The sequence below is a fragment of the Fusarium tjaetaba genome, assembly GCF_013396195.1.
Source record: "Fusarium tjaetaba strain NRRL 66243 chromosome Unknown NRRL66243_c0000249, whole genome shotgun sequence".
Taxonomy (NCBI): Eukaryota; Fungi; Ascomycota; class Sordariomycetes; order Hypocreales; family Nectriaceae; genus Fusarium; species Fusarium tjaetaba.
The window spans coordinates 69860-95082 of NW_023501445.1; the positions used below are offsets into that span (position 1 = coordinate 69860).

Genomic DNA, 25223 nt, shown 5'->3' on the forward strand with positions numbered 1-25223 from the left:
CAAAAGTGGTATATGAAACCCATACAGGAACCTTTCGCCAATACTGACAAGTCCATCTAATCAAGGTACCCATTATTTCGGCCGTAAGTCATAACCCGATCATTTAGAACTCTCTCCTCTCTCCGACTTTAACCCAGGAACATACGACTTGACCGCATCTTTGACCTTGTGGGGGTCTTCCAAAGCTTCGTAGGCGGCCTCTCGCTTACTCTTGTGTCCCTGCTGCCAAGATTCCTCTCGGTCATCCAACTCACTCTCGGCTGAGCTGATACTGCTCTGGCTTCTGTTCATGACCATGTTGATCATTCTGCCCTCGTTCTTCTTGACGTTGCGCTGGTTCTCCTTCATATCCTGCAGCTCCTGATCCTCCCAGTGCATCGTAATTATACCCAGTCCTGGGAAGTTCTTCTCGAGAAATTCCTTCAGATACGGCAGAGTTGACTTGTCCGGTCGGTATGTTCCGGAATCGTTGTCGATGATCAGTTGATAATATGCAGGATCGTGTGGAGGATGTTCCTTTGGTGGACCTCCAGGAACGTCTTCCTGCGGGTGTGTCTTGGTATGAGGGTGTACATCATCTGAAGAAAGGGGCTTCTTAAGCCGTCGAATGAAGAATTCACCTGAACAGGCGATATACGTCTCAACATCTGAATGCATAGTGTGCTTGCTCAACATGTCGATACCGAATTCTTTACCAGTCTCTGTAAATCTGAACATGCCGTCCAAGGTCAGAACATAGGTAAAGGTGCGACCTCCTTCGTCGAAGTGAACAAGCTTCAGGAATTGCTCCGAAGCCTCCGGTGAGCATGCATCGAAATCGCCGTATTCTGTCGATGCGTTGAAATTATAGATACGGCGATGCTGGCTGTGCAGTGCTTTGTTCAGAATTGTGCCGCGCAAGCCAGCTGAAGAGTAAATCGATGCAATAATAGGTCTAAACTCGACAAAACGATGATACAGCTTGGGAGGCACTGGTCCTTGAAGCTGCATTTCATTTGCCTGGAAACTGACAACATATTAGCATAGCCCATTTTGATCTTTTATAAGCAACATACTCGTATTTTTGTGTCTTGCTCTTCTTGTTTCCCTCTTGGTCAACTTGCTGATCTTCATCCACTCGGGCATCGTCCTCGGCATTAGCGTTGACTTTGACACCGGCGATTCGGCCGATCAGGGGACTGAAATGTTTGACCCATGTTGTTGGTCCAACAGTGTACATTTGCGCATAAGGCGGATCCGACGGTCCCAGAAGCTCCATGCTCAGACGCAGCAGAGGTGTCATGTGAATGTTGTGAGTGACAACACTGGTAATAGCTTTGGCAAGATATGCTCGTTTGCTCATCATGCGCTTCTTAGCCTCATAAACACGGCCAGGAGCGGGAATGCCTTTCCAGTCTGGGCCTATACTGGGCACTTTAATTGTGACATTGCCCAATCTATCATCATGATCGGGGAAATCCTCATCGTACATTCGGCACTTGAGAGTGAAGCCTGTTGGTGGGACGTTGGCGACAACCCATTCATCTTCCCATTCCGGCTCGGTCGTCTTCCTTATGGTTTTCGTGCGGTGGGTGAGATCGGGATCCTCCTTATGCCGCTTCGGCTGGGTACCTTTTAGAGTCGCATGAAGGAAGGGATCTGAAGAGGCTGTAACAAAGTCGCCGGGAGCAAGATTTGAGGCTCCGTGGAAGATGAATCGAATGGTATAACCTTGCGGCGCATCAGGAAGAGGGGTCGGGTCGAAGCCACCAGGAGGTCCTTTTGTAATCTGATGTACACGGTCCTTGAGGCCGGTGCCAATCTTTGTAGGGCGCTTTATAACGTGGTCATGATGATGCTCCTGTCCATTTTCTTGTGGGTTTGCACCGTTTGTCTGTTCTTGTGCTACCCCGTTGCCATTCTGTGTCGCTGTCTCGTCATGGCTGTGACCGTTTGTTTGGCCATCGCCGTTGGTGCTGCTGATTGGAGCGGTCATTTTCTTCTAGACCCTTGTTTCTGCTGAAGAATGCGAAAGAAAGATCGAGATTGCGATCTAACGAGTTTGCGCCGGATGATATACTGCTCGATACAGTAACCAAAAAGACAGCGTCACTTGAAAGAAATAATGACCTATCATCCGGGTACCCGAAGGATGGTTTTGTTATGACGATGAAGGAGGAGGGTTGAGTTCAATAACGGTTAAAAGAGGCTGGTTCCTAAGGGTCCTGTCCTCGATAGATGGTGTGATAAGCGCCGTCGCAACCGTGGCTCTGGAACTGAACTAGAAATACAACTATTATAATGGCGGCAGACGGTGGCTTATATTTGGAGAGCGCCATGCCAACCAGGTCATGATAATCTCGTTACAGTCCATGGCATGAGAACTTCACAGCCAAGGCTAGACTTGGTCTACCTACCTACCCACAACAACAACAGCTGTATAACTCAGCACCTCTTGGCGCCATGAAGCGTCGCAAGCTCTCATGGCCAAGTCATTAAAAGTACCATTGAATTTGCTATTTTCTGACGTCACCTCGAGTTGTGTACAGGGAAATGCATGCAGGACTTCACGGCTATAGCGGCATTTGATGTGCCAAGGGCTGGGCTGTAGCGGCTATGAGTGCCGCCCAGCGTGGAAGCCCCTTGAGATTCACCCACTTGGATGGGGCTTTTGGGGGGACCCTGATCACTTTTCTCGGCACAGCCTAGAAATTCTTTACGCGATGGCTTCGGAACGCGGCTCACTTGTCAAAAACGACTTTTAGTTCATTCAATCATGAGATCGGCATCGTAAATTTCGATTCTGCTTGTTCATGATCGACATTCTAAGGTTTCATGTATTCTCTCCAATCATCATCTACTACCACTTTGGGTAATAATACTCACTTACACGCAAGCCGTCTGTTTGCTTCTCAACATTGCATCACAAACAATCCTCAGCTCGAGTCAAGACACTAATAACATGTGCTACTAATGTCATTAGCTTATTAAAGGCTCAAGCTCGGATCTCGGATCCAATGTTGGCCAGGCCCTTGTTCTAGACAACAACATAGCCTCCATCTAATCATTCCACTATCAGTTCTAAGGCTGTTTATTAATGTCCATCATTCAGAATCTGCCAAACCCATGTCCAATTAACCTTTATACGAAGCAGTCAGCCCAATCTAACTAAGGTTGTTTAAATGTCCGAACGCGTTAGCGATAACTCAGAAACTCTTGTTTTACGAAATAGCGAATGAGAAGTCATTCCGCCTCCTTTATTGGCCTGTTCTTAAGCTTTCCGATGCTTTATGCATGTTGTTACTCTTATTACCAATCCAAGACTGACACCTACTAATCTCATAGCCACGGGACATACATATATAGTACTTAGAACGCACATCTACGAGGAGACCAATAGATTGATCTTCTTAGTATTCGGCATCTCCGTGAACGATATCACTCAACAACAATACATTCAGGCGCACATAGCTTCGCTACTTGTCCCTTTAGCTACGGCACAGACCCCACGTGGACTATCATAGTCTCATATCAGCATCCAAATCAAGTCTCAGCCGTTCCTTAAGCTGGCTTGAATGGAGCAAGTGGCTAGAGTGGTCATCTTTCTTGCCAAATCATGCAGATGGGAGAAATAACTATCCAGGGTACACTAGGTAACTACATGCTCGCCCAAGTCATGCCTTTGCCTCATCTGTACCACGGTCTGACTCAGACGCTGACTATTGTCAAGTAGGAAGCAAGCATATTAACTCGGGAGCATTTTTTTCCATATATCATTTGAAAGAGTTCGTGCTATTCTTTGTGGCATATTATTTCTTCGTGGATGAAACGTCGAGCCATTGCTATACACTCCTGATATTCACCGTAGCAGTGGCTTCCCTTAACCAAGGCATATTTCACATAAAATGCAGACACAAAGAAACATAAAGCGATCCCAGCACTGACTAGTGACTGAAACATCAAAAGAGACCATAAACCGAATCAATCACTCTCCCAATCCTCCATACACAACCATTCGAACCACACTCCCTCTTCTCAACCTTCGCATTCATGACCCTTCCCCCTTCAACTTCAAGCTTAAATCCCGCCCGCCCCTTGATATGTTTTCCATCCATTCTCCCAAAACCTGCCATGAGGAAGAACCGTGTCGCATCGGCGTTACCGGGGGCCTCAGCAGTTTTCGTAAAGGACTTCAGTGCTTCATTCGAAGGTACGAGGTAGACAACTTTGGAATTCTCCTTTGTACGACGTCCGGAGAATGACATGTCGAGACGATCTCTAGGGAACCATGGGGCAACGGTGTATAGAAGTTCTCTGGCGCGAGAAGTTTCAGGGTCGGCGGCCAATATATCCTTCATTGATTTGGAAGGGGAGTGCTTGATGGTTGGTAGAGAGCGGTGATTCCTGGCGGAGTCTTCACCGAAATAGGTGAGTAATGGATCAAGAATGTTGTCTATTTTGTACACGACGCCGTTTGAAGCAGGAACACGAATTGGGTTGCCTCTCTTGTCTCTCAGGAGTCTAGCTTGTGTGCCAGCACGCACATCAGTCTTCGCCAGGCCTGGGTTGGTGGTGATATCCCCCTTCGAGTCGGTATGAATTGAGAACCCCTCGATTGAGACGATGTTCTCATTGTATAGATCATGTGGAGCGAGTTTACCCGGCAGGATATGCGTACGCAGAAGAGCGGCCAAGAGAGGGTAGCCAGTTGCTGTGGTCAGCTTCTCAGTGAGGCCATGGACCTTAGCAATCGCCTCGTTGGTAGGGGCGAGGATAGTAAAGTCGAGACCAACGTTGTTGTCATTGAAACGCTCCTCGAAGGCAGGCTCGGGGATTCCAATGCCATCACCGGTTGACTTGAAGAGTTCATAGAATGCAGTCAAGTCCTTGTGCTGTTCCAGAACAGTGAGGACAGCATTGGTGCGATTAACCTTGGCTGATGCTCCAGCCAAGAAGTAGATGGAAGCGCACAGCGCTGCTTTGAAGAATTTGGTCATTTTTTAAAAAGGAGTGTCAAGTTGTAATTGTTCTTTTGAAGCTGATATCTAACATCTTTAATCGCGGAGCTTCGTACCATTTTATAGATATTTTGGTACTGTCACTGGACTCTGTAGCTTTGACGATGTTACCCAAGTCCAGTATTGCTGTGCATAAATGAAAAGAAATTCAGGTTTTCTTGATTTTGGAGATTTTCAATGCAACGCTCTTTTGCGCCGTGGTGCTTCATGCTCTTATACTCAAAAAGTTAAAGTATGGGCTACTCCATAGTTGAGAAGAATTACACCAGAACAAGTAGACTAAACCGTGCACCGAAGATCAAACAAACTGTTGAACCCTGATTCGAGCCGGGACGATCATACTTCTCACGGGCCAGCTTTATTCTCAGCCCTTTATGATTATTTCAATATGCTGTGCGGCCGTAGTCTTCCGCGACAGCTTCCAGCGCTTAGACGTTCGTCAGTTTCAGTGTGTAATACCAGAATTTGTATGATTTTGTGGCGTTCGGGCGCATAAAATGACACTATCAGGGAATATTGGCGTTCAATGAGAATACCGAGTATCGCTTACATGGTGAATCTCTTATTATCTGAAGCCGATGTCTCAGTGTACCTTTTAGTGATAATGAAGGCCAATATCGTACCACGTAACACGTAGTAGTTATCACACTCAACGATGACTCAAACAATCTTCTTTATCAGGTGCGAATCCTACATTACATATGATCACTATATGAAGCTGAGACAGTACTAAGGGTGTAATCTGATAGAAATGAACAATAACTAAAGGAATTTAACATAAATACTCAAGATGATTCTACCCATATACCAATCATTTATTATTTACCCTAGAGCATTGTGATTTTCGCCATAGCAGGCTGCTGCGCTACCTCAATATCTACGACGAAAGAAAATCCGGGGAAACTGGTGGCTGAAGCAAGTCGAAGCGAAGACCATGCTGGATTAAAGCTCTCCTGACCAATGTCGCTTCTTGAGTGTTACTATTTTAATCTTTTGTCTCTGTGAACTGCTTAACACGAATGACGTTGGTGAGACTTCTAAGTACCAGTTTAAAAAGATACTCCTTTTTTGCAGCACTTGTCGCGAAAGCGGGTGTACCTCCGAAGCAAGGTACATCTCTCATCGATAGGGTATGCGCCGTTGTTCAGGGTCCGAGTCGCTTCTAACATCGGCCAAGGACAATCACGACATCTGCTTTAATGCGGTATTTTATCCGATTGATGATGAGCGACATTAACTCCCCGACCAACAGGTGTTCCTATTGAGCCAAATGTACTCGTTCTGGGGGATGAAAAGGCTGATGAATGGAAGTATCTTTTAGCTGTTAGTGACCTCCTTGGATTCCGTAAGCTTCTCCCAATCGTCATCCCTAGTGGGGCCTTCAGGCGAGCTGATTGGTATCAATCGTCATTCCAGTTACCATTGCCCCGCCGTCGATCTGACTGCCCCGCCATTTGCTACCCTGAGATCCAATTGAAAGAGCTTATCGAGCTTCTGAAGCCATTGATCATACGGGGAGCTCAACAGAAGAAATCCAATCCCATTGTTCCTGTTCCTGTTCCTGGGCCTGGCACCGCACTTCACTTGCCTCGTCCCAACGCTTGCTTTAGGTACAGTAGGTACTGTAGGTAGGTATAAAGCTCCACGCTCGCCTCCTCTTTTTCAAGATGCGCCCTTTCTCTCCTGCATCCATCTCCCGCGTTACTCGCACAACCACTCGAATCAATCCCTTTTTTACCCAACCTCGCAACTTTTCTTTCACACAAGCCATAATGGGTGTTCAGAAGACCATCATCTCCGAGGGCAGCGGCCCCTCTCCCCAGGTCGGCCAAAAGGTCACCATCCAATACACCGGCTGGATCAAGGACGAGTCCAAGCCTGACAACAAGGGCGACCAGTATGTTCATTCGTGCGCCCACCGCTCTTGAACGCAGTTGACAACTCTCTTCACAGGTTCGACAGCTCCGTCGGCCGTGGTGCCTTCGTCGTGAATATTGGTGTTGGCCAGGTCATCAAGGGTGCGTCTCCCTATCCAGTTTCGGATTCATAACGCACAAGACAACAAAGCTGATTCAAAACAGGCTGGGATGAGGGTGTTACCCAGATGAAGGTCGGCGAGAAGGCCCTTCTCGACATCACTCCGTAAGTGACACCAACATCCTCAGATTAGCTGATACTTGTAATGCTAACAATCACTGACAGTGACTACGGCTATGGTGCCCGGTAAGCTCTCAAACTCGGGCCATTGGCCATGATGCCTCTGGCGGCCAAGCTATACTATGAGTAAACAGCTGACACAACAACAGTGGCTTCCCCGGTGCCATCCCTCCCAACGCCACTCTCCTCTTGTAAGTTGATTACAGGTTACCAGATAAACGAACGGCCTACTGACTACTCCTTCAGCGAGGTTGAGCTCCAGAAGATCAACTAAGCCGGCCAATTATCTACCGCTATCCTTCGATCGACTTTGGAAACATGAAGCTTTCGGGCTTATGATGAGCTGCAAATGCTCAACGAACAGAACGATCGACCTGATGCTCATTATACCCCTACAGACATGTGGCATCGGGGTGCAGTATGGACTGAGGAACCAAACATGGTGACTTCTACATATTTTTTTAGGGACGGTCAAATAAAGAATAATTGAGATCCAACGTGAACCTCTGCAATGACCACTGCTGCCATGAGTTGTTGGTGAACCAAAAGATGCATCAATAATTTTCAAGCATCTCAGTGCTCTATCCCAAGCTGCTAATCAAGTATGTTTCTTTGTGGCGTAACTGAAGCTCTTGGTATGGCATCATGCGTAAAAATGCCCCGCGTACATCGACCCCGCCGTTAAATCTCATGATGGACCTGCATGATTCTGAGGGTACCTGAACAAGAAGGTCGAGATCGCTGCAGTGCCCTGAAAAATCATACTCCTGTGCCCGTAAGGGTTCTATACACCCGAAACTAACCGTGTCAAGTCAATGGAATCCAACAGAAGCTTAGAATCAGTAGCAATCAAGTGCTAGACCCATGAGAGGGGCGTCACCTACGTGTAGCTTTCACCCTAGCAACCTTGAACGTCCATGCAGACCTCAGTTGACTGGCTGCGGGGCTGCTGTGCCACGCTGAGCTTGTGTACTTGAGGTAGTGAAGGCTTCAGAATAGGCTGCTGTTGGGTGAATGATTCATCGAAACAGTTCAAAATTGTTCATTGCAGTAAATAAAGCATATATTACCTCAGTGAATACAAAATGAATTACCTACAACAGATGAGTATCGATGCCTTTCAATGATTGATACCTCAGGCCAGGTGGCTTATTAAAGCTGAGGCGCCCGCTGACAGTATGGGTAGTGGGGCAAGACAGCTCTGCCTGGGGACTCGAGCCATTACCTCATCACCATAGGACACTCCATGTCGCACTCTCTTCCACTCAACTTTCAAAGTCAGAACCTCTTTTCTTACAAACCACATTTGACCATACTCACAACACGACTTTTACGACTCTACGGTCTGCGACGAAGATTCACATCGCTCGCGGATAACTCATTCTCCTTTCTCCATCTCTCACCGTCCTCTTCTACTCTTTGGCGGGGTTGAGCTCTGCCTGGTGCTGGATCGCCCTCGCGACGACTGACGCAGCGTTTCCAACATTACCACCCCTTCTAAAACGGACAAGCTGGGGAAGCGAAAGCTCTCCAACGGGGAGTCACCTACCCATAAAAGAATAATGGCCGTAAGTCTAGATCATCTGTACTCCCTATCTCGGCTTGTTGCCTGTCAAACTCTTGCTCGAAGCATCAGAACATGTGAAACGCAAATGCCATTTGAGACTTTCACGGTGAACATGCAAACAGGACCCGAAGATTCTAACAGCCCGGCTCAATAGGAACAAAAGCAACCAGAGGTCGACCTTGCGACCCGAATGCAGGTCGATGAGTCTGTTGTTGGACATAACGAAATCGACGAGTCCCTCTACAGCCGACAACTTTATGTGCTGGGCCACGAAGCCATGAAGCGCATGGGTGCTTCAAATGTGCTCATCGTCGGTCTAAAGGGTCTCGGCGTGGAAATTGCCAAGAACATTGCTCTGGCTGGTGTCAAGAGCCTCACCCTCTACGACCCTGCTCCAGTCCAGATTGCGGATCTCTCGTCCCAGTTCTTCCTTACACCCCGCGACGTCGGAAAGCCCAGGGATGAGGTCACTGTGCCTCGTGTCGCCGAGCTCAACGCCTATACCCCCGTAAAGCTCCACCAGTCACCTGGCCTTGATGGTGAACTTTCGCAGTTCGACAAGTACCAAGTTGTTGTTTTGACCCATGCGCCTATCCACCAACAAAAGGCTATCGGCGACTACTGCCACAGCAAGGGCATTTACGTCGTTATTGCGGACACATACGGTCTTTTCGGTTCCGTTTTCTGTGACTTTGGCGAGAAGTTCACTTGCATCGATCCTACTGGCGAGACTCCTCTCAACGGCATCGTGGCAGGTATTGACGAGGAGGGCTTGGTGTCTGCACTTGACGAAACTCGACATGGATTGGAGGATGGCGACTACGTGACATTCTCCGAGGTGGAAGGAATGGAGGCACTGAACGGAGCCGAGCCCCGAAAGATCACGGTTAAGGGCCCATACACCTTTTCAATCGGCGATGTCTCTGGGCTCGGTCAATACAAACGAGGTGGCATGTACCAACAGGTCAAGATGCCCAAGATTATCAACTTCAAGGACTTCACCACTGCGCTCAAGGAACCCGAGTTTCTTATCTCAGACTTTGCCAAGTTCGACCGACCTCAGCAGCTGCACCTCGGTTTCCAGGCGCTCCATGCTTTCCAACTTACTCACAAGCGACTTCCCAACCCCATGGACGATGATGACGCTATTGTTGTTCTTGGTGCCGCCAAGAAGTTTGCCGAGCAGGAGGGTCTTGACATTGAGTTGGATGAGAAGCTTCTGAAGGAGCTGAGCTACCAAGCCCAGGGTGATCTTAACCCCATGGCTGCCTACTTTGGTGGTATTGTGGCACAGGAGGTCCTCAAGGCTGTTTCTGGCAAGTTCCAGCCCATCAACCAGTGGATGTACTTCGACTCTCTCGAATCCCTGCCAACATCTACCAAGCGATCTGCTGAGCTCTGCAAACCTATCGGTAGCCGATATGATGGACAAATCGCTGTATTTGGTACCGAGTTCCAGGACAAGATCGCCAACCTGAAGCAGTTCCTCGTTGGTGCTGGTGCCATTGGTTGTGAGATGCTCAAGAACTGGGCCATGATTGGTCTTGGAACAGGACCCGAGGGCAAGATTTGGGTGACTGACATGGACTCGATCGAGAGGAGTAACCTGAACCGTCAATTTTTGTTCCGCGCCGATGATGTTGGTCAGATGAAGAGTGACCGTGCTGCTCTTGCTGTTCAACGAATGAACCCTGACCTCGAAGGCCACATGGTAACACTCAAGGAACGCGTTAGCCCCGAGACCGAGAATGTTTTCAACGAGGACTTCTGGCGAAACCTTGATGGTGTCACTAACGCTCTCGACAACGTCGAGGCTCGAACATACGTCGACCGCCGATGCGTTTTCTTCCAGAAGCCACTCCTCGAGAGCGGTACTCTTGGAACCAAGGGCAACACGCAGGTCGTGCTGCCTCATCTCACCGAGTCTTATTCATCCTCCCAGGACCCCCCCGAGAAGGAGTTTCCCATGTGCACAATCCGAAGTTTCCCCAACAAGATCGATCACACTATTGCCTGGGCTAAGGAATACATGTTTGAGAAGCTTTTTGTCAAGGCTCCTCAAACTGTCAATCTATACTTGACCCAGCCTCAATTCATTGAGAATTCTTTGAAGCAGGGTGGCAACCAGAAGGAGACTCTTGAGACGATTAGGAACTATCTCACGACCGAGAGGCCACGAACCTTTGAGGACTGCATTGCCTGGGCTCGTCAGTTGTTCGAGACTGAATTTTCTAACAAGATCCAGCAGCTCTTGTATAACTTTCCCAAGGATTCTGAGACCTCGTCTGGCACTCCTTTCTGGTCCGGACCTAAGCGAGCTCCCGATGCGCTCAAGTTCGACCCCAACAACCCTTCTCATTTCGGGTTCATTGTTGCGGCAGCCAACCTCCATGCTTTCAACTACAACATCAAGTCTCCTGGAACCGACAGGTCCATCTATCTGCGAGAATTGGACAATGTCATCGTTCCCGACTTTAGCCCTAGTTCCAATGTGAAGATCCAGGCCGACGATAAGGAACCTGTGGTAAGTATTTTCACATCTGATTCAAAAACCAGTACTAATTCATGACCAGGAGCCCGAGTCAAGCAACTTCGATGACAACGACGAGATCGAGAAGCTGACCACCAGCCTCCCGTCGCCCAGCTCTTTGTCAGGATTCCAGTTGGCCCCTGTTGACTTCGAGAAGGACGATGACTCGAATCATCACATCGACTTCATCACTGCTTGCAGCAACCTCCGAGCAGAGAACTACAAGATTGAGCCTGCTGATCGACACAAGACCAAGTTCATCGCTGGCAAGATCATTCCCGCCATCGCTACGACCACGGCTTTGGTCACCGGTCTGGTGGTACTTGAGCTGTACAAGATCATTGACGGCAAGGATGATCTAGAGCAGTACAAGAACGGTTTCATCAACTTGGCTCTGCCTTTCTTTGGCTTCAGCGAGCCCATTGCTAGCCCCAAGGTGGAATACCAAGGCCCTGACGGCAAGGTTACGTTGGATAAGATTTGGGATCGTTTTGAGATTGAGGACATCACTTTGAAGGAGCTATTGGATACCTTCAAGGCCAAGGGTTTGACCATCAGCATGCTGAGCTCAGGGGTTAGCCTTCTCTACGCTTCTTTCTTCCCTCCTTCGAAGTTGAAGGAGCGCTATGACCTCAAGCTGAGCCAGTTGGTTGAGACGATCTCAAAGAAGCCTATTCCTCCACACCAAAAGGAGGTCATTTTTGAGATTGTTGCTGAGGATCTTGCTGAGGAGGATGTTGAGGTGCCCTACATCAAGGTCAAGATGGCATAAACACTGTGAATTTGAGGCTTCTGAGCAGTCTTTTGAAATATGTATATGGGATTTTAGAAACGACTGGAGTGCAAATGAGCACATGAACGATGAAAGGATTCAGCTTATAAAGATAGATAAATTCGTTGCTGTATGACAAAGCTTATGCAGACCTTTATTCAATTTGCTGTTGACAACTCTGAGGCCCTAATGATGTCCTTTTGTTCTTTTCGCGTACGCAAACGAAAACATATGGTGAACTGCCGAGACTGCGACCTTGACTCGATGAGGAAGGGAGCTTTTCTTTACCAAGCCAGTCGTCATGATGGACATGGGCTTATCAAGACAGTAGAGCATGATAACTAAGCAGCTCGCAGTAAAGCGGGGTCGATTATTACGCCACGATTATGAAATGCTCCCAAGCGTGGTAGCCAAAGCTCTAGGACGGAATAGCTCAGGAATGGGAGTTCTCGGGGAACCCACCAGACGGAGAGAGAGGCCCTTGGGATTGGGAGGACAGGCTTTATCTGGTTGGTAACTAAGCTTCCACAGCTTGTGAGGGGCTGCTGAGCAAATCATGAGTGAGCAAGGGTTCCATCATGCGTGGTGATGGCCACTTTTCTCGTAGTCTACTCTCTTGAGCTGCAGCTATAAAGGTGTTGGTTGTCGCCGTCATGGAATGCTCCGATTTGTTTTTATAGACATGTCAATGCAAGGAATTCGAATCCGATCATTTCGAGTTTTCAACAGGAGTTCCCTCTTTAGACCACAGCAGCAACAATCGATCAGATTCATCACATCTATCAAAGCATCATCGTTTAGACTGTCCCTCCTCACTCACGTTCAGCCCCCACATCAAATCAGAATGGTACACAGACCAGACACTCTCACTGCTCTTCTCAGCTTGCTAACAGAGCTACAGGCAAGCACTGGTAAAGTCACTGACTGGGTCAAGCCCGGTGACACATCTGGCGAGTTCAAGCGTCAAGTCAGTTCATTCCGAGACTGGATCTCTCGCGACCCCAATGCCAAGTATCCTGCTGAGGCTGGCCGATATCACCTCTATGTGAGCTACGCATGCCCTTGGGCGTGCCGCACACTCATCGCCCGCAAACTTAAGGGTCTTGAGGACATCATCTCTTACTCAGTTGTGCATTGGCATCTCGGTGAGGGAGGCTGGCGATTTGTTTCCAAGGATGAGGACGTTCCCGGTGAGAATGTGATTCCTGATCCTATCAAGGGACATGAGGGGTTCACTCACTTGAAGGATATTTACTTTGAGAGTGAGAAGAACTATGATGGTCGATACACCGTGCCAGTTCTGTTTGACAAGAAGACAAACCGAATTGTGAGCAACGAAAGCAGTGAAATTCTGCGAATGCTTGGTACTGAGGTAAGTAATTCAATGTGTGCCTTGACTTATGGTTGCTGACCTTGATTAGTTCGACGACATGCTGGATGAGAAGTACAGGGCCATTCAGCTGTACCCCGAAGATCTCCAGAAGCAAATCGAGGAGGTCCATGAGTGGCAATACGGCGGCATCAACAATGGCGTTTACAAGTCTGGATTCGCAACCACGAGTGAAGCCTACGAGCGCAACGTCGTGGCCCTCTTTGAAGCTCTGGACCGCGCTGAGAAGCATCTCTCCGAGCAACAAGGCCCCTACTGGTTCGGCGACAAGATTAGCGAGGTCGACATTCGACTGTTCGTCACGATTATTCGCTTCGATCCCGTCTACGTGCAGCATTTCAAGTGCAACATCCGCGACATTCGCTCAGGATACCCAGCTCTGCACAAGTGGATGCGAAACCTTTACTGGAACGATCCCGCGTTCAAGGATACTACGCAGTTTGACCACATCAAGTGGCACTACACCCGGAGCCACACTCAGATCAACCCTTTCTCTATCACGCCTGTTGGACCTCTGCCGCATATTCTGCCGCTTGAGGAGGAGGTGACTGCTGCGCAGAAGAAATAGGAATGAATATTGTGAATATGGGACAGTTGGTTAAATATATATATTGAATATTGTATTCATCTGTTGCAGAATATGTGCATGGTCGGTTATGCAATCATGAGCCGAGTTTTATTGTTGATGGGATGAAACTGAGGTGAAGCCCAATGGCTGATTTGTTCCAAGGCGCACAGTACAGGTACCCGAGATTTTAGTGGAGGCAGTGGAACGACACGACTGAATTCCATCGGGTGGAGGCTCATTCTCAGTGCGCGCAGCGGTATCAGACAGTGCACTCCAGCCGGGTCTATCCACTGTTTCTCCTCATTCTCATCCACAAACAAATCAAATCAATCATCAACATCTCAGTTTTCTTTTCCGCTCACGAGACAATTATTTCAATTAAAGAAAGATAAATTGAATATTCTAGCATATTATACCTGCTTTGTTCCTTAATACGTGCCTAGAAACGGGTCTGACTTGTTCTATTGCCAACTGTCACTCACGCTAACAGCGCTAACAAGTGTCGCTCGCTGGACACTCAAGCCCTCGCGCTCGCTATTCTCTCTCGTCTCCTCCACTCTCTCACCTCTCTCGACCTTCTCGCCCGCTTTCGGTCTCTCCCCTCTCACAACCACGTCAAAAGCCACCGAAAACAACCCTCGATATCGGTACATCCCAAGACCCAAACCAATCCACCTCAACCATCTCCTGCGTCTTGCGCACCGTTATACACTGTCACGCTTTCCGCTAAACCGCCCGCCTTCTACATCATTCCACTGAACCCTTGGACATCTTTCAATACTTGTACCAAGTCAATCAATATTTACCCGCTCGGCGAACCAATAATTACAATACGTTCTCTCCCTCGCTGGGCCCCTGCTTGTTCGTGATTGGGGCTTTTCGACTCGATAAAGCCCAGCTCTTGCTTGGCTCCACCTCTGGTTCGCCTTGTCCACCACCACCAGCAAAGCAAACCACAGCAAACCACAGTCCAGCACAACCACAAAGTGCACCACTACCTTAGGACGTCACCCTTCTCCGCCAACCACCAACCCGCTCGACCTGATCTCTTTTTCACGCTCTTGTTCACCAAAGTCCCCTACCTCGATCGTTGACACCGCTGCCTGAATTCACTTCACGATACTCACTCTGCGGATTCTCCTCACCTGACTCACCGACCGAACGAATTGATCGTCCTACTCTCCGCACAATAATCATTCCGCTATCGCAACTTGTCGCCACGTCGTCATCCCTGCTTGTTACACCAACAACTAATAAATTTCCAAAAACCACACTCTGTCCGAACTCGAAGCTGCCGTTCTTCAAGAGAATACAGTTCTCTAAAGGCTATCTCCACTGCGCTTCCGCGTACACCTCGGGACACTTCATACTTCTTTATACTATACCGCCGATAACTCGAATGCGCTCATAGCGCCAACCTTTTCTTCATCATGGTAATCCGCTATGAAGCCAATTTCTTGATCTACTTACGGGAATCACCGTTATGTACCAAACCACCAAGCCTACCTCCAGCTGAAGACTGGATGGGGTGAGTAGCAATGATTTCCTCAAGCCATATTCAAGTCTCCTGACCTAGATTAGACCCCCACCTGAACCAAATCGCACACAGACAAAGGTTCCTGGTGACCGACCTCGATCCAACGACAACCCTCTGCTTGACCAGAGTAATCGCCGCCCTGGTGTTGAGAGACACATTTCAAGGAATAGTGCCAGTTTGTCTCTCCTGTTCTTCGCTCCTAGGCTCTCCGTGTACTGACCGTCGCGCACCTATCCAGACCCTGAAGACCTCGTCTTTGCACCACCCCGAACGGCGTTTGCTTCAGCGCGAGGCAAACCATCGCTCGAAACGGACAAAGCTACCAAGGAGTCTGACGCTTCAGGGCGTTTCGGCAACTTTAGAAGTCGCAATGGAGATCTTGACGTTGACCGATTCCGCGATGGACGCAATAGCAATGGGTACCGCCGACGTGAAGGCGAGAGCGAATCAGACGGTTGGAGCACTGTGAAGCCACGCAAGAGTTTTGGCCACGAGGGTGCTGAGCGTTTCCATGGACGCATGGGAGGCAACTTCCGAGATGACAAGCGACAGCCCAAAGAACGTGACGACGCTGCTCGAGATCGCCCTGCACGAACCTTTGACACTTTCGCCAGAGATGGAGACGACGAGAGCAGACTTCGAAACGGAACGAACAGGAACAAAACTGAGCCGTGGTACAAGAACGAGTCCAACGCAGTCACCACTCCGGCTGTTGAAGCTACTACTACCCCCGACAAGCGTGAACGAATTGACCGCGCGAAGAGCTGGAGAGACCGCGATGCGATCGCTGATACTCCTGATGATCGCCACAATAACAACAGTCACAACAACAACAACAATCGCACCAATGATCGACGATGGGGACGAGACCGTGATCAAAGAGTCGAGCGTGAGCCTGAATGGCTAGACGAACCTCTTGAGGAGCATCCCGAGGCTCATACGCAGCAAGATTTCCAGAAGTGGATGGAGGACATGAAGAAGGCCAAGGCTGGAATCCCTGCTGCTCCTGGTAAATCCGCGAATGTCGAGGCAGCTGAAGCCATGATCGAGGCTGAAAAGCCCCCTGTGCAATCTGCCCCAGCGGTTCAAGCTGGACCTGATAAGTTCTTCATGGCGTTTGGATCGAATGCTGGTCTGGACACTCCTCTCGCTGAGGAGACCAAAGAACCTGTCAACAAGCCAAAGGCATCTGGCAAATCTTCTAGGTTTACGTCTTTCTTTTCGCAACCCCAGGAGGAGCCTCGAGGCAAAACGGAACCTCCAACTCCTATGGCAGGACCTCCTGTCAACAGTGGTATGTCTTTGCCTCTCCCCTTTGCTGGCGGCCCAGCTCCTCCAGCAGGTGGCGAAGATGAGCGACAAGCTTTCCAGCAACTACTGGCAAAGCTACAGAAACAGACGATGAGCGCTACACCACCAGGACTGCCCGCGTTTGCTGCCCCTCAAGGTACGCCGCCAAATGCTGGCAGGCCCAACGCCATTACCTCTCCCGAATCTCCTTTCCAGCAGTATGGACCTGATCGACGAATGGACGGTCCCATTGGCCGAGTCCCTCCTCAGCATGTTCAAGAGATTCTTGCACCTCGACCCCAGCCACAAGCTGCTCGCCCCGAGCAACTTCTCCAGGATCTCGTTGGCCAGCGCCAGCGAGCCCCCAGTCAAGGTTCTGGACGTCCTGATGCCGCTCGTAACAACAGTAACACTGAGTTCTTGATGAATCTCATGAGAGCACCTCCTGACGCCCAGCGCAATGAACTGTTGATGCGCATGGGCCCCCAGCAGCAGAAGCCACCGCAGATGCCCCAGGAGCCCGATTTTCCCAGAGACGACCGTGGTCCTCAGCGTCAAATGCGCCAACCACCGCCTGGTTTCCCTATGGATGATCGATTCCACAACCCTCCTGATGCTGATGTTCGACCCAATCAGCCTACGCAGATCTTGCAACGCCCACCTCCGCCTCCTGGTCTGGACCATCAGATGCCTCCCAGCTGGATGCCTGGTGGCCAAATGCCTCCTCCTCAGCCGCGAGGTCCTATGATGCCTCCCCCAGGACTTCCTGCTGGTCTCGGTGGCCCTGGCGGCCCTGGACCCAACCGTAACATGCCCATGCCTCACATGTTTCCTCCCAACTTCCCTCCTGGCGTGATGCCTCCTCTCGAGGCCTTGGGTGGCCCTCCTCCTCGAAACATGCCTCCCCCTGCCTTCTACGGCGGCCTTCCTCCCGGATTCATCCCCCCTGGACTCGGCGGCTTCAACGGCCCCCCTGGACCTGACTTCCCTGGCGGTCCCTTTGAAGGCCGCGGTATGCCTCCTCCTGGCAACGGCCGTGGTGCTGCTTTCGGGAGACCTTAATCACATCTCACACGAATACCGTGCTTCAACACATCGAATCAAGCACCCTTCAACCACAAAGTCTGTACCACCTGTGTACGGAAAACCAATCAGCCTGTCTGCAGAAACTTTTGAAAGTCAAAGCCTTACAATTAACAAAGGGGCTTCTTCCACTACTGTACGAATATCTACCGAAATCAACTCACCGCATCTTTTGGACGCATGCTTGGAATCAGGGCACGCCCTGTAGCTAGTAACTTGTTTTTTACGTGTCATTTTTTGGGAAGCACGGCGATGGGGGGAAATCAAGGGATATAGGCATGATGGTTTAACTCGGTGAAAGTTAGGTAGTGAATTCAAATGGATTGGTTGATGGGCGATTACGGCAGCTTCCTTTTTTTTTTTGTCTGGGTATTTACCGACGATGATCATGACGATTTCTATTAATGTGATGATGAGGAGTAAATAGCAGTTACTTCCAAGGTCATACTGAGACGAGAACAAAGAATTCACGACGTTTATACACTACAACTGTTATATACGGATGAACGTCTCCCAACCATCCGAGTTACCAAGTTAAGTAATACTTCCAAGATAGATAGTAGCCAATACACAAAAGACGGTAGAACAACGCCACGCTACGTCGACGAATTACGAAACCAGAAATTCCACCATGTGCTTTACTGAGAAGCTACATTAGGCTGAAGAACCATCCAACCGACTTCTACTGGAAGCACTCCTTTCTGGCTTATGCGACGCATTTGTATTGTAATCTTCAGACGAAGTCGACGTTTCTGTAGTCTGCGATCGTCGAATGGTCCTGTGTTTCGGCGGAGAAGCTGAAGAGAGACCCCCGTTCCAAGAACCCTACTTCTTGATACCGAGGAAGTTGCGCTTCTTCTTTTCCTTGTGGAGCTTGCCTGGCTCTTCATGGTGTTGTTGGACACTGTGGTGGGATGTCGGCCGTGGCGGTGCTGCGTTGTTACCGTGGCTATTATTAATCGACATGTTTGACATGGCAGCTGTTGGAGGCGCCATGCCAGGGCCAGGGCCAGGTCTTGAAGGAAGACCGCCAGGTCGGTTCGTGGGACCAGGCGGCAGTCCTTGCTGCGAGGGCTGTTGTGATGGTGCTGGGCGAGGAGGAGCTGGTCGCTCAAAGAGATGCCGTGGAGCGTGTCGCTTCGGTCGCTCCAGGGGCAAGTCAAGTTGACGCTTATCGCGACTGAGATCGCCTACTTGGCGAATAAATAACTGAGGAGTAATCATATGAGAAGTGACGAGAATAATATCTCGACTGCGCGCTTCGCCGACTTCGTAGCATGATCGGCTCTCGCTGTATGTAGCACCTCCAGCCATGAAGACAATTAATCGCTGTCGATTCTCTGGTGGACGGCGTCCAGCTGCTGCCCAATTTGGTCGACCGGCACGAAGAGAACCTCCCTGTGCTAAGTGAAGCTCCTCATTGGGGTCCAGTGGTGGCTTCACATAAGGGAAGTGAGTCTGATCTAACAGGCCCCTTGCCAGATGGTCCACCATGTGTTTCATTGCAGGCTCGAATCGTGTTAATCCATATTCCTCGTTCAATTGTGTCGATTTTGGATCGATCGGGAATAGAGGCGGAGGGATCTGACGCACATCCTTGAGCGCATGTGTCATATGTCCACCAAGCTGCTCAAAGTTTAGTACGACCTCGCGGTCAGACTGAGGGAGGGAGGCGTGGGCCAAGAGTCGTTTGATGTCTTCGTCAACTACACCATCCCTATAGAGAATAAATAATATGATGAGGCGCAGCCTGTCTGAAGGTGATACGGCCTCGTCGTCCAACAGAGGTACGATCATTTCGAGAATGTTCTTCGGTCTCTTAAAGTCCTCGTCCAGTCCAGAAGCGAGCGTTTGCTCTATAGAGGCGATGTCCATCAACTTGTGCTTCTGGAAAATGTTCATACACTCTTGCGCCATGGTCAGATGCAGAGAATATGCCTCCTTCATCTCTTGAAACTGCGGCAAGCCTGCCAACATATCTCTAATCGTATTAAGGTTGGTCGTGTCGGCATTCTCGTTGGTGAAGTGGGGGTTTTGTTGGAGGAACTTTTGGAAATCGCCCATAAGTTTGTCAATCGTGTCCTTCATGTGTCTGTGTCGATTGTCCACCCATATCTTGTCCTTGTCTGTGAGCTCCATATCTTTCTCTTCAGCTTCTGGGGTTCCCTCGTTGATTGTCGTACGATAAGTGACCTTGTCGCCGTCCTTGATCGGCAGGAGGTCGTGTGCCATGGCTTGGTAGGAGAACTCATGGACCAAAGGTGACATCAAATCCATCGATCGGTCTGTGATGACGAGTGTCGCTTGTGGCCGCGGTGAGGGTGGGGGAAAGCTGGTGTCCCATTGCGCATACGCATCGAGCTCTTCCTGGACAAATCGAGCCAGGTGAGTGCAGAGGACGGCTGCCTCGTGGCGTGCGCTTTGCGGCTTGTAGTAACGAACTTTGGGGTATTCTCCGAGTGTAATACAAAGACCGGCGATCTAACTTCTTATCAACAAACGTCATCCGGCCGAAGCATGCTGCCGCCTTACCTTTTGCGCTAGACCCTTCATGTGGGTTGGAACGACGGCGTTACAGGCTGGGTGGAAGAGCATGGGAAAGCTCCAGGGGTCGCGAAGGGTAACGAGATGCGATTCTCGAGGCAAGAAATCGACGAACATGGTCTGGAAACCGGCGCGGAGCTGTCGGGCTCCAGGAAAGTCGTCGATCTTGCGTCGCAATGAGGGGTCGAGGAGGCCGGTCCAGACGAGGTAGTAGCTGCGATAACGTCGCATCTCGAAGTCGGCGAGAAGGCACTCGACAGCGAATGATTCAGGCGACAGAATATAGATTGCGTCCATCTCAGGGTTCGGTTCGCGACGGTTCTCGATTCGCTCGATAGCTGGAGGAAAGGCTGGTCAGTACCAGACAACAAGCTGGCAGTCAGATAGACCAACTGGCGATATTGTTGTTGAGAATGTCATCCTCCTTGACGACATTGTCAATGATCTTTTTGGAGTTCTCGTCGACGATCAGGCATTTCCACTATTGCGTCAAAGACGTCAGTCAACTGTCGAGCTCAAAGCTTGGCTGATAGGTAGCTTACATCGCCTCGAGTGATCTTCTTGATCTGCCCCAAGATAGCTGAAGCCGGCGCATTAGCAACTAATTGTGCATAGTGTTTGTATCGTATATGTCATACCATCATGCTGCTCTTGAATGACGGACAGCCCCATGGTGTATGGTAAAGGCGGGCTGCCCTGTCACGTCGTTGGGTATGGAGATATTGAGGGAGGCTGAGATAGTGTTTGACAAGGAGAGAAGCGGCGGTAGGATCCAGCCCAGAACCTTGAAATTGAAGCGATGCAGGGAAGCGCAGGGGTATCAAAGTTAAGTTAAAAGAAAAATGGTGCAATGTAAAGTGGCTAAAGTTGAGAGGTTTTGCTCAAGTATCGAGGATTCTAAGTTTGGTTTGGGCCCAAAGTCAGGAGTTGATGTGCTAACTATGGATGGATGGCTTTCCATTTGGCGGGGTTTCATCATCCCAATAGAAGGCATGAAGAAGGTGGGTCCAGGTCTTGCAGTCGCTAGCGCCCGGTGGTTGGTTAGTGATGGTCGCTATAAAGGTCCCTAAAGGAAGCCTACAGGACAGAGCATCAGCAGCATGGCATAGGGAGCGGTGTATCAGCCTCAGCCTCAACTTCGATGAGGTCATCACAGATGCTTGAATTTAGAGTATATTTCAACTTCATATCTTGACTTTTTAGGTAGAACACAATCTGTGTAGACTCTGTTGAAGATCTCGATAGAGATATATTTGTATGTTTATCACTGTTTCGTTTATGCAACATGAAACACTTGGTTCAATCTGAAACTCTTGATATACCTCAGTCAGTGCCTAAGTGCTTAAGCCCAGTTGACTGGAAATAGCTCTCGAGATCGGAGCTGATCGAATTGGCATCGCGTTCATCTGAGGCCAAACGTCCAGCTGTGATGGCTTCAGGTGGACTACAGCATAGTCGCCAAGTGTTGTCTTTTCGGGTGAGTGTTCTGATCCGGCGGGGAGTCCTTGAACGAGTCCTAGAACAGGCATCTCTTTAACCGCGTGATGATGGCCTGTGATATCGTAGACCGGATACAATGTAGCCGGTGCCTCGAGTTGTCTTTGACTGTCTTTTCCGTTGCCTTGTATCATCAACCATCGTCGCCTTTTCCTTTCAGATAGCTTTCCACATCAACTCTCCCATAAATCGCACCCTGTAGTCTCTCATGTCGTTGTCGTTCCTTAGCTGCGAGCTGCTTCGCTTCCTTTCTGTTTAATGGCCTGGGCTTCTCTTCCTTTTTCTTTTCTTGGATCTCCTTCGGTATCGTCGCTCCGATGCCGAGAGTGTCTTCTTTCGCTACCACTTTGATAGGGTATCGCATTCCCTCGCCCTCTCTTCCTAGGCCTCGTCGGGCATCAGGGTCCCAACCTTGAGATTTCAGGGCTTTGAGACCCATGCGCGAGCGATCAAGTGCCGATGGGGGGTGTGAGTGTGTGAGTGAGACTTGGTGAGCGAAGGATGCTTCGTGAGGCTGTGAAGTGGATGAGATGGGGAGTTTGCAGTCTGGACATATTTCCTCTGGCTCTTCTTCTGAGACTTTGTTATCTTTGTCTTCGGAAGGCTTTAAAACGATGCTAGCATATAAATCGCCGATGGAAGTGTCTGTTGATTTGACTGGTGCTATTGTGGTTGTGGTTCCAGCATCAGGGTCTTGGGCGGGAACAAACTCGACCCTTTGTCGCTTCAGTCCCGCACCGAAAGCCCGCTTGTAGTGTAAAGGAATGTCTTCTTCATCATGGCTCTCGTCAGAGGCGTCTTCTCTATAGCGCTGCATGATGCCAGGGCTGTGGGGGATCAGTTGTAGTTGTAAGTGATGCTTGAAGAAGGGAAGTTCTTCCAGAATTAAAGGCTGCCTAACTAACCTAAATCACTTTGGGTCCTGAGGATCTTTGAACTTAGTATTCGCAACACCACAACAACTGTAACTTAATTATTCCTCTTCCTTAGGCTTTCTAATTATTGAACATTCTAGTTGAAGGTCGGTAGACCATTTTCAGGCTCTGCGAAATAATTTCACAAGGTACGTGGCTGATCGCAAAGCACCAACCCAATAATAAGAATGGATGTTATCAATGACCCAATAGAGCTCATTTGAGAGTCGGCCGACTCACTCGGGAAACACTCAACATAATCAGTAGATTTTTCGTCACTCAACGTTCCATGCATTCTTGGTAACGCAAGCCACGCATATTCATAAGCGATGCATCATGCCGAAAACCGAAAACCAAGATATCCCATCCGGTGAAGCCGATGCAGAACATGATGTGATTACGACAATTACCTTGAATAGCTTTTGGTGAAACATGGGTTTTTGGAGGACTCGCTATTCGGGTTTATCGCAAGTCTCAACGTTAGATGTCACTGGTCTCTGAATTTGTGATGGTAGTGACATGGAGGAGTTGGTCCGGAGGAAGGGACAAATGCTCATTGCTGTGTTTGTGAGAACTTGCATATTTTTACATAGGTAGATATTTTATAGTGTAAACGCTTTCTCTTGGGTGAAGTATAAGTACATGGCCTTCCCTCCTTTATCAGAAAACCTCTTCCACTCAAGTCCATTGCTCTTAGTTAACTCTTGCACTACCACTCTCACTGACTACCAATAACCTTACATATAACATCCTTGCCTTGTCAAATATCAGCATGGGTTCAGTCGAAGCAAACGATCACCAAAAGATTCTCATCAACGTCGGAGCCAAAAATGTTTGTCTCTTTGAAAAACTCACAATTCATATCCTCGATTAACACAATCACAGGTCCCCTTCTACACTCCTATCCAAGACCCTCCTGCAGGAACCCCGTGGGATGTCCAACCCGAAGGCAGCCTATTCTCCCCCCTCAAACTGCGAGGTCTAACGCTCCACAATCGTATCATCGTGTCACCAATGTGCCAGTATGTAGCACCCCCTCACATGCCACTAAGAAATACCTAACAAACATTCTAGATACTCTGCTAAGGATGGCTACATGACCCCATGGCACAAACAACATCTCGGAAGTTTCGCCGCTCGTGGCCCTGGACTCATCATCACGGAAGTAAATGCGGTGTCACCAGAAGGACGAATCAGCCCTCAAGATGCTGGTATTTGGGAAGATGGACAGCTTGAACCTCTGAAGGAGATTGTGGATTTCGTCCACAGCCAGGGCGCGAGGATTGCGATTCAGATGGGCCATGCGGGAAGAAAAGCGAGTACTGTTGTGCCCTGGCTGGACCGCAAGAACACAGCTGTCAAAGAGGTACGATACTCATCACTACAGCATATGATCAGTGACTCATTACTTACAGGCTGGTGGCTGGCCGGACGAAGTGGTTGCACCAAGTGCAATTCCCTACAGTCCAGACTCTCTTACTCCCAGGGAGATGACAAGCGATGATATTGCCAAATTCAAGCAAGATTGGGTTGCTGCTGTGAAAAGAGCACTCAAGGCTGGCTTTGATGTAAGACCTCCAAACAGCACATCTGACTTGATAGACACTGACTTCGCTAGGCCATCGAAATCCACGCTGCACATGGTTATCTTCTAAACGCATTCCTCTCCCCAGCCTCAAACCAACGAACAGACCAGTACGGAGGATCTTTCGAAAACCGTATTCGCCTCCTTCTCGAGACCGTTCGATCCACTCGCGATATCGTCCCCGAGGACTTTCCCCTTCTTGTCCGCATGCCAGGAACAGATTACCTTGAGTTCGATTCGTCCTTACCACAGTGGCATATCGAGGAAGCCGCAAAGCTCGGTCATATCCTCGCCGCAAACGGCATCGATCTGATCGATATTTCAGGAGGTGGTTTGGATAGTCGTCAGAAAATCACTTCTGGCCCCGGTTACCAAGTCCCATATGCTGCAGCCGTGAAGGAAGCTGTCAAGGATACCGGAGTTGCTGTGACTTCGGTTGGAATGATAACTTCTGGAAAGCAGGCCCAGGGCTATCTGAGTGATGGCTCTGTAGATGCCGTGTTGGTGGGACGGGGGTTCCTCAAGGACCCCAACCTTGTCTGGCACTGGGCAGATGAACTGGATGTTGACATCCACGTCGCTTCTCAATGTAAGTTCCCAGTATTTGCTATTTCGAAGACTAAGCTGACGATGATATAGATGGATGGGGTTTTGGAATGACCCGTACGCACCGACATAGAAAGCACTAAACATAGGTAGTGAACACTCTGCAGCTCCTCCTTTTCGTTTCGTTCACATAGACAACTTCGGCATAGACAATAAATAGAAATCAGTATGAATCAATGCAACTTC

At 49.3% G+C, this 25223-nt stretch overlaps 9 protein-coding genes across 9 annotated transcripts; 5 read left to right on the plus strand and 4 right to left on the minus strand.

The window, feature by feature from the left end:
- Positions 1-99: 99 nt before the first annotated feature.
- On the minus strand, positions 100-1975 carry FTJAE_10599 (C2 domain protein; the record flags this gene model as incomplete). Its single annotated transcript, XM_037343457.1, has 2 exons — positions 100-1006; positions 1056-1975. 2 exons carry the CDS (start codon positions 1973-1975, stop codon positions 100-102), a joined length of 1827 nt encoding a protein of 608 aa, XP_037202330.1.
- Positions 1976-3938: 1963 nt separating this feature from the next.
- On the minus strand, positions 3939-4976 carry FTJAE_10600 (uncharacterized protein; the record flags this gene model as incomplete). Its single annotated transcript, XM_037343460.1, has 1 exon — positions 3939-4976. One exon carries the CDS (start codon positions 4974-4976, stop codon positions 3939-3941), a length of 1038 nt encoding a protein of 345 aa, XP_037202331.1.
- Positions 4977-6664: 1688 nt separating this feature from the next.
- FTJAE_10601 (peptidylprolyl isomerase) lies at positions 6665-7428 on the plus strand (the record flags this gene model as incomplete). Its single annotated transcript, XM_037343461.1, has 6 exons — positions 6665-6894; positions 6951-7015; positions 7079-7139; positions 7200-7220; positions 7304-7345; positions 7401-7428. The coding sequence occupies 6 exons, from the start codon at positions 6665-6667 to the stop codon at positions 7426-7428; spliced, it is 447 nt and encodes a 148-aa protein (XP_037202332.1).
- A 1288-nt stretch (positions 7429-8716) lies between these two features.
- Positions 8717-12023, plus strand: FTJAE_10602 (ubiquitin-activating enzyme E1; the record flags this gene model as incomplete). The annotated part of the gene is made up of 3 exons (XM_037343462.1): positions 8717-8722; positions 8876-11245; positions 11295-12023. The coding sequence occupies 3 exons, from the start codon at positions 8717-8719 to the stop codon at positions 12021-12023; spliced, it is 3105 nt and encodes a 1034-aa protein (XP_037202333.1).
- Positions 12024-12867: 844 nt separating this feature from the next.
- On the plus strand, positions 12868-13981 carry FTJAE_10603 (glutathione S-transferase; the record flags this gene model as incomplete). The annotated part of the gene is made up of 2 exons (XM_037343463.1): positions 12868-13395; positions 13445-13981. 2 exons carry the CDS (start codon positions 12868-12870, stop codon positions 13979-13981), a joined length of 1065 nt encoding a protein of 354 aa, XP_037202334.1.
- Positions 13982-15411: 1430 nt separating this feature from the next.
- Positions 15412-17870, plus strand: FTJAE_10604 (uncharacterized protein; the record flags this gene model as incomplete). Its single annotated transcript, XM_037343464.1, has 3 exons — positions 15412-15509; positions 15563-15693; positions 15757-17870. The coding sequence occupies 3 exons, from the start codon at positions 15412-15414 to the stop codon at positions 17868-17870; spliced, it is 2343 nt and encodes a 780-aa protein (XP_037202335.1).
- Positions 17871-18716: 846 nt separating this feature from the next.
- On the minus strand, positions 18717-21107 carry FTJAE_10605 (syntaxin-binding sec1; the record flags this gene model as incomplete). Its single annotated transcript, XM_037343465.1, has 5 exons — positions 18717-20372; positions 20424-20785; positions 20829-20916; positions 20978-21036; positions 21074-21107. The coding sequence occupies 5 exons, from the start codon at positions 21105-21107 to the stop codon at positions 18717-18719; spliced, it is 2199 nt and encodes a 732-aa protein (XP_037202336.1).
- A 958-nt stretch (positions 21108-22065) lies between these two features.
- Positions 22066-22749, minus strand: FTJAE_10606 (G-patch domain protein; the record flags this gene model as incomplete). The annotated part of the gene is made up of 1 exon (XM_037343466.1): positions 22066-22749. One exon carries the CDS (start codon positions 22747-22749, stop codon positions 22066-22068), a length of 684 nt encoding a protein of 227 aa, XP_037202337.1.
- An 869-nt stretch (positions 22750-23618) lies between these two features.
- FTJAE_10607 (oxidoreductase) lies at positions 23619-25120 on the plus strand (the record flags this gene model as incomplete). Its single annotated transcript, XM_037343467.1, has 6 exons — positions 23619-23678; positions 23732-23868; positions 23921-24212; positions 24262-24414; positions 24465-25020; positions 25071-25120. The coding sequence occupies 6 exons, from the start codon at positions 23619-23621 to the stop codon at positions 25118-25120; spliced, it is 1248 nt and encodes a 415-aa protein (XP_037202338.1).
- Between the last annotated feature and the right edge of the window lie 103 nt (positions 25121-25223).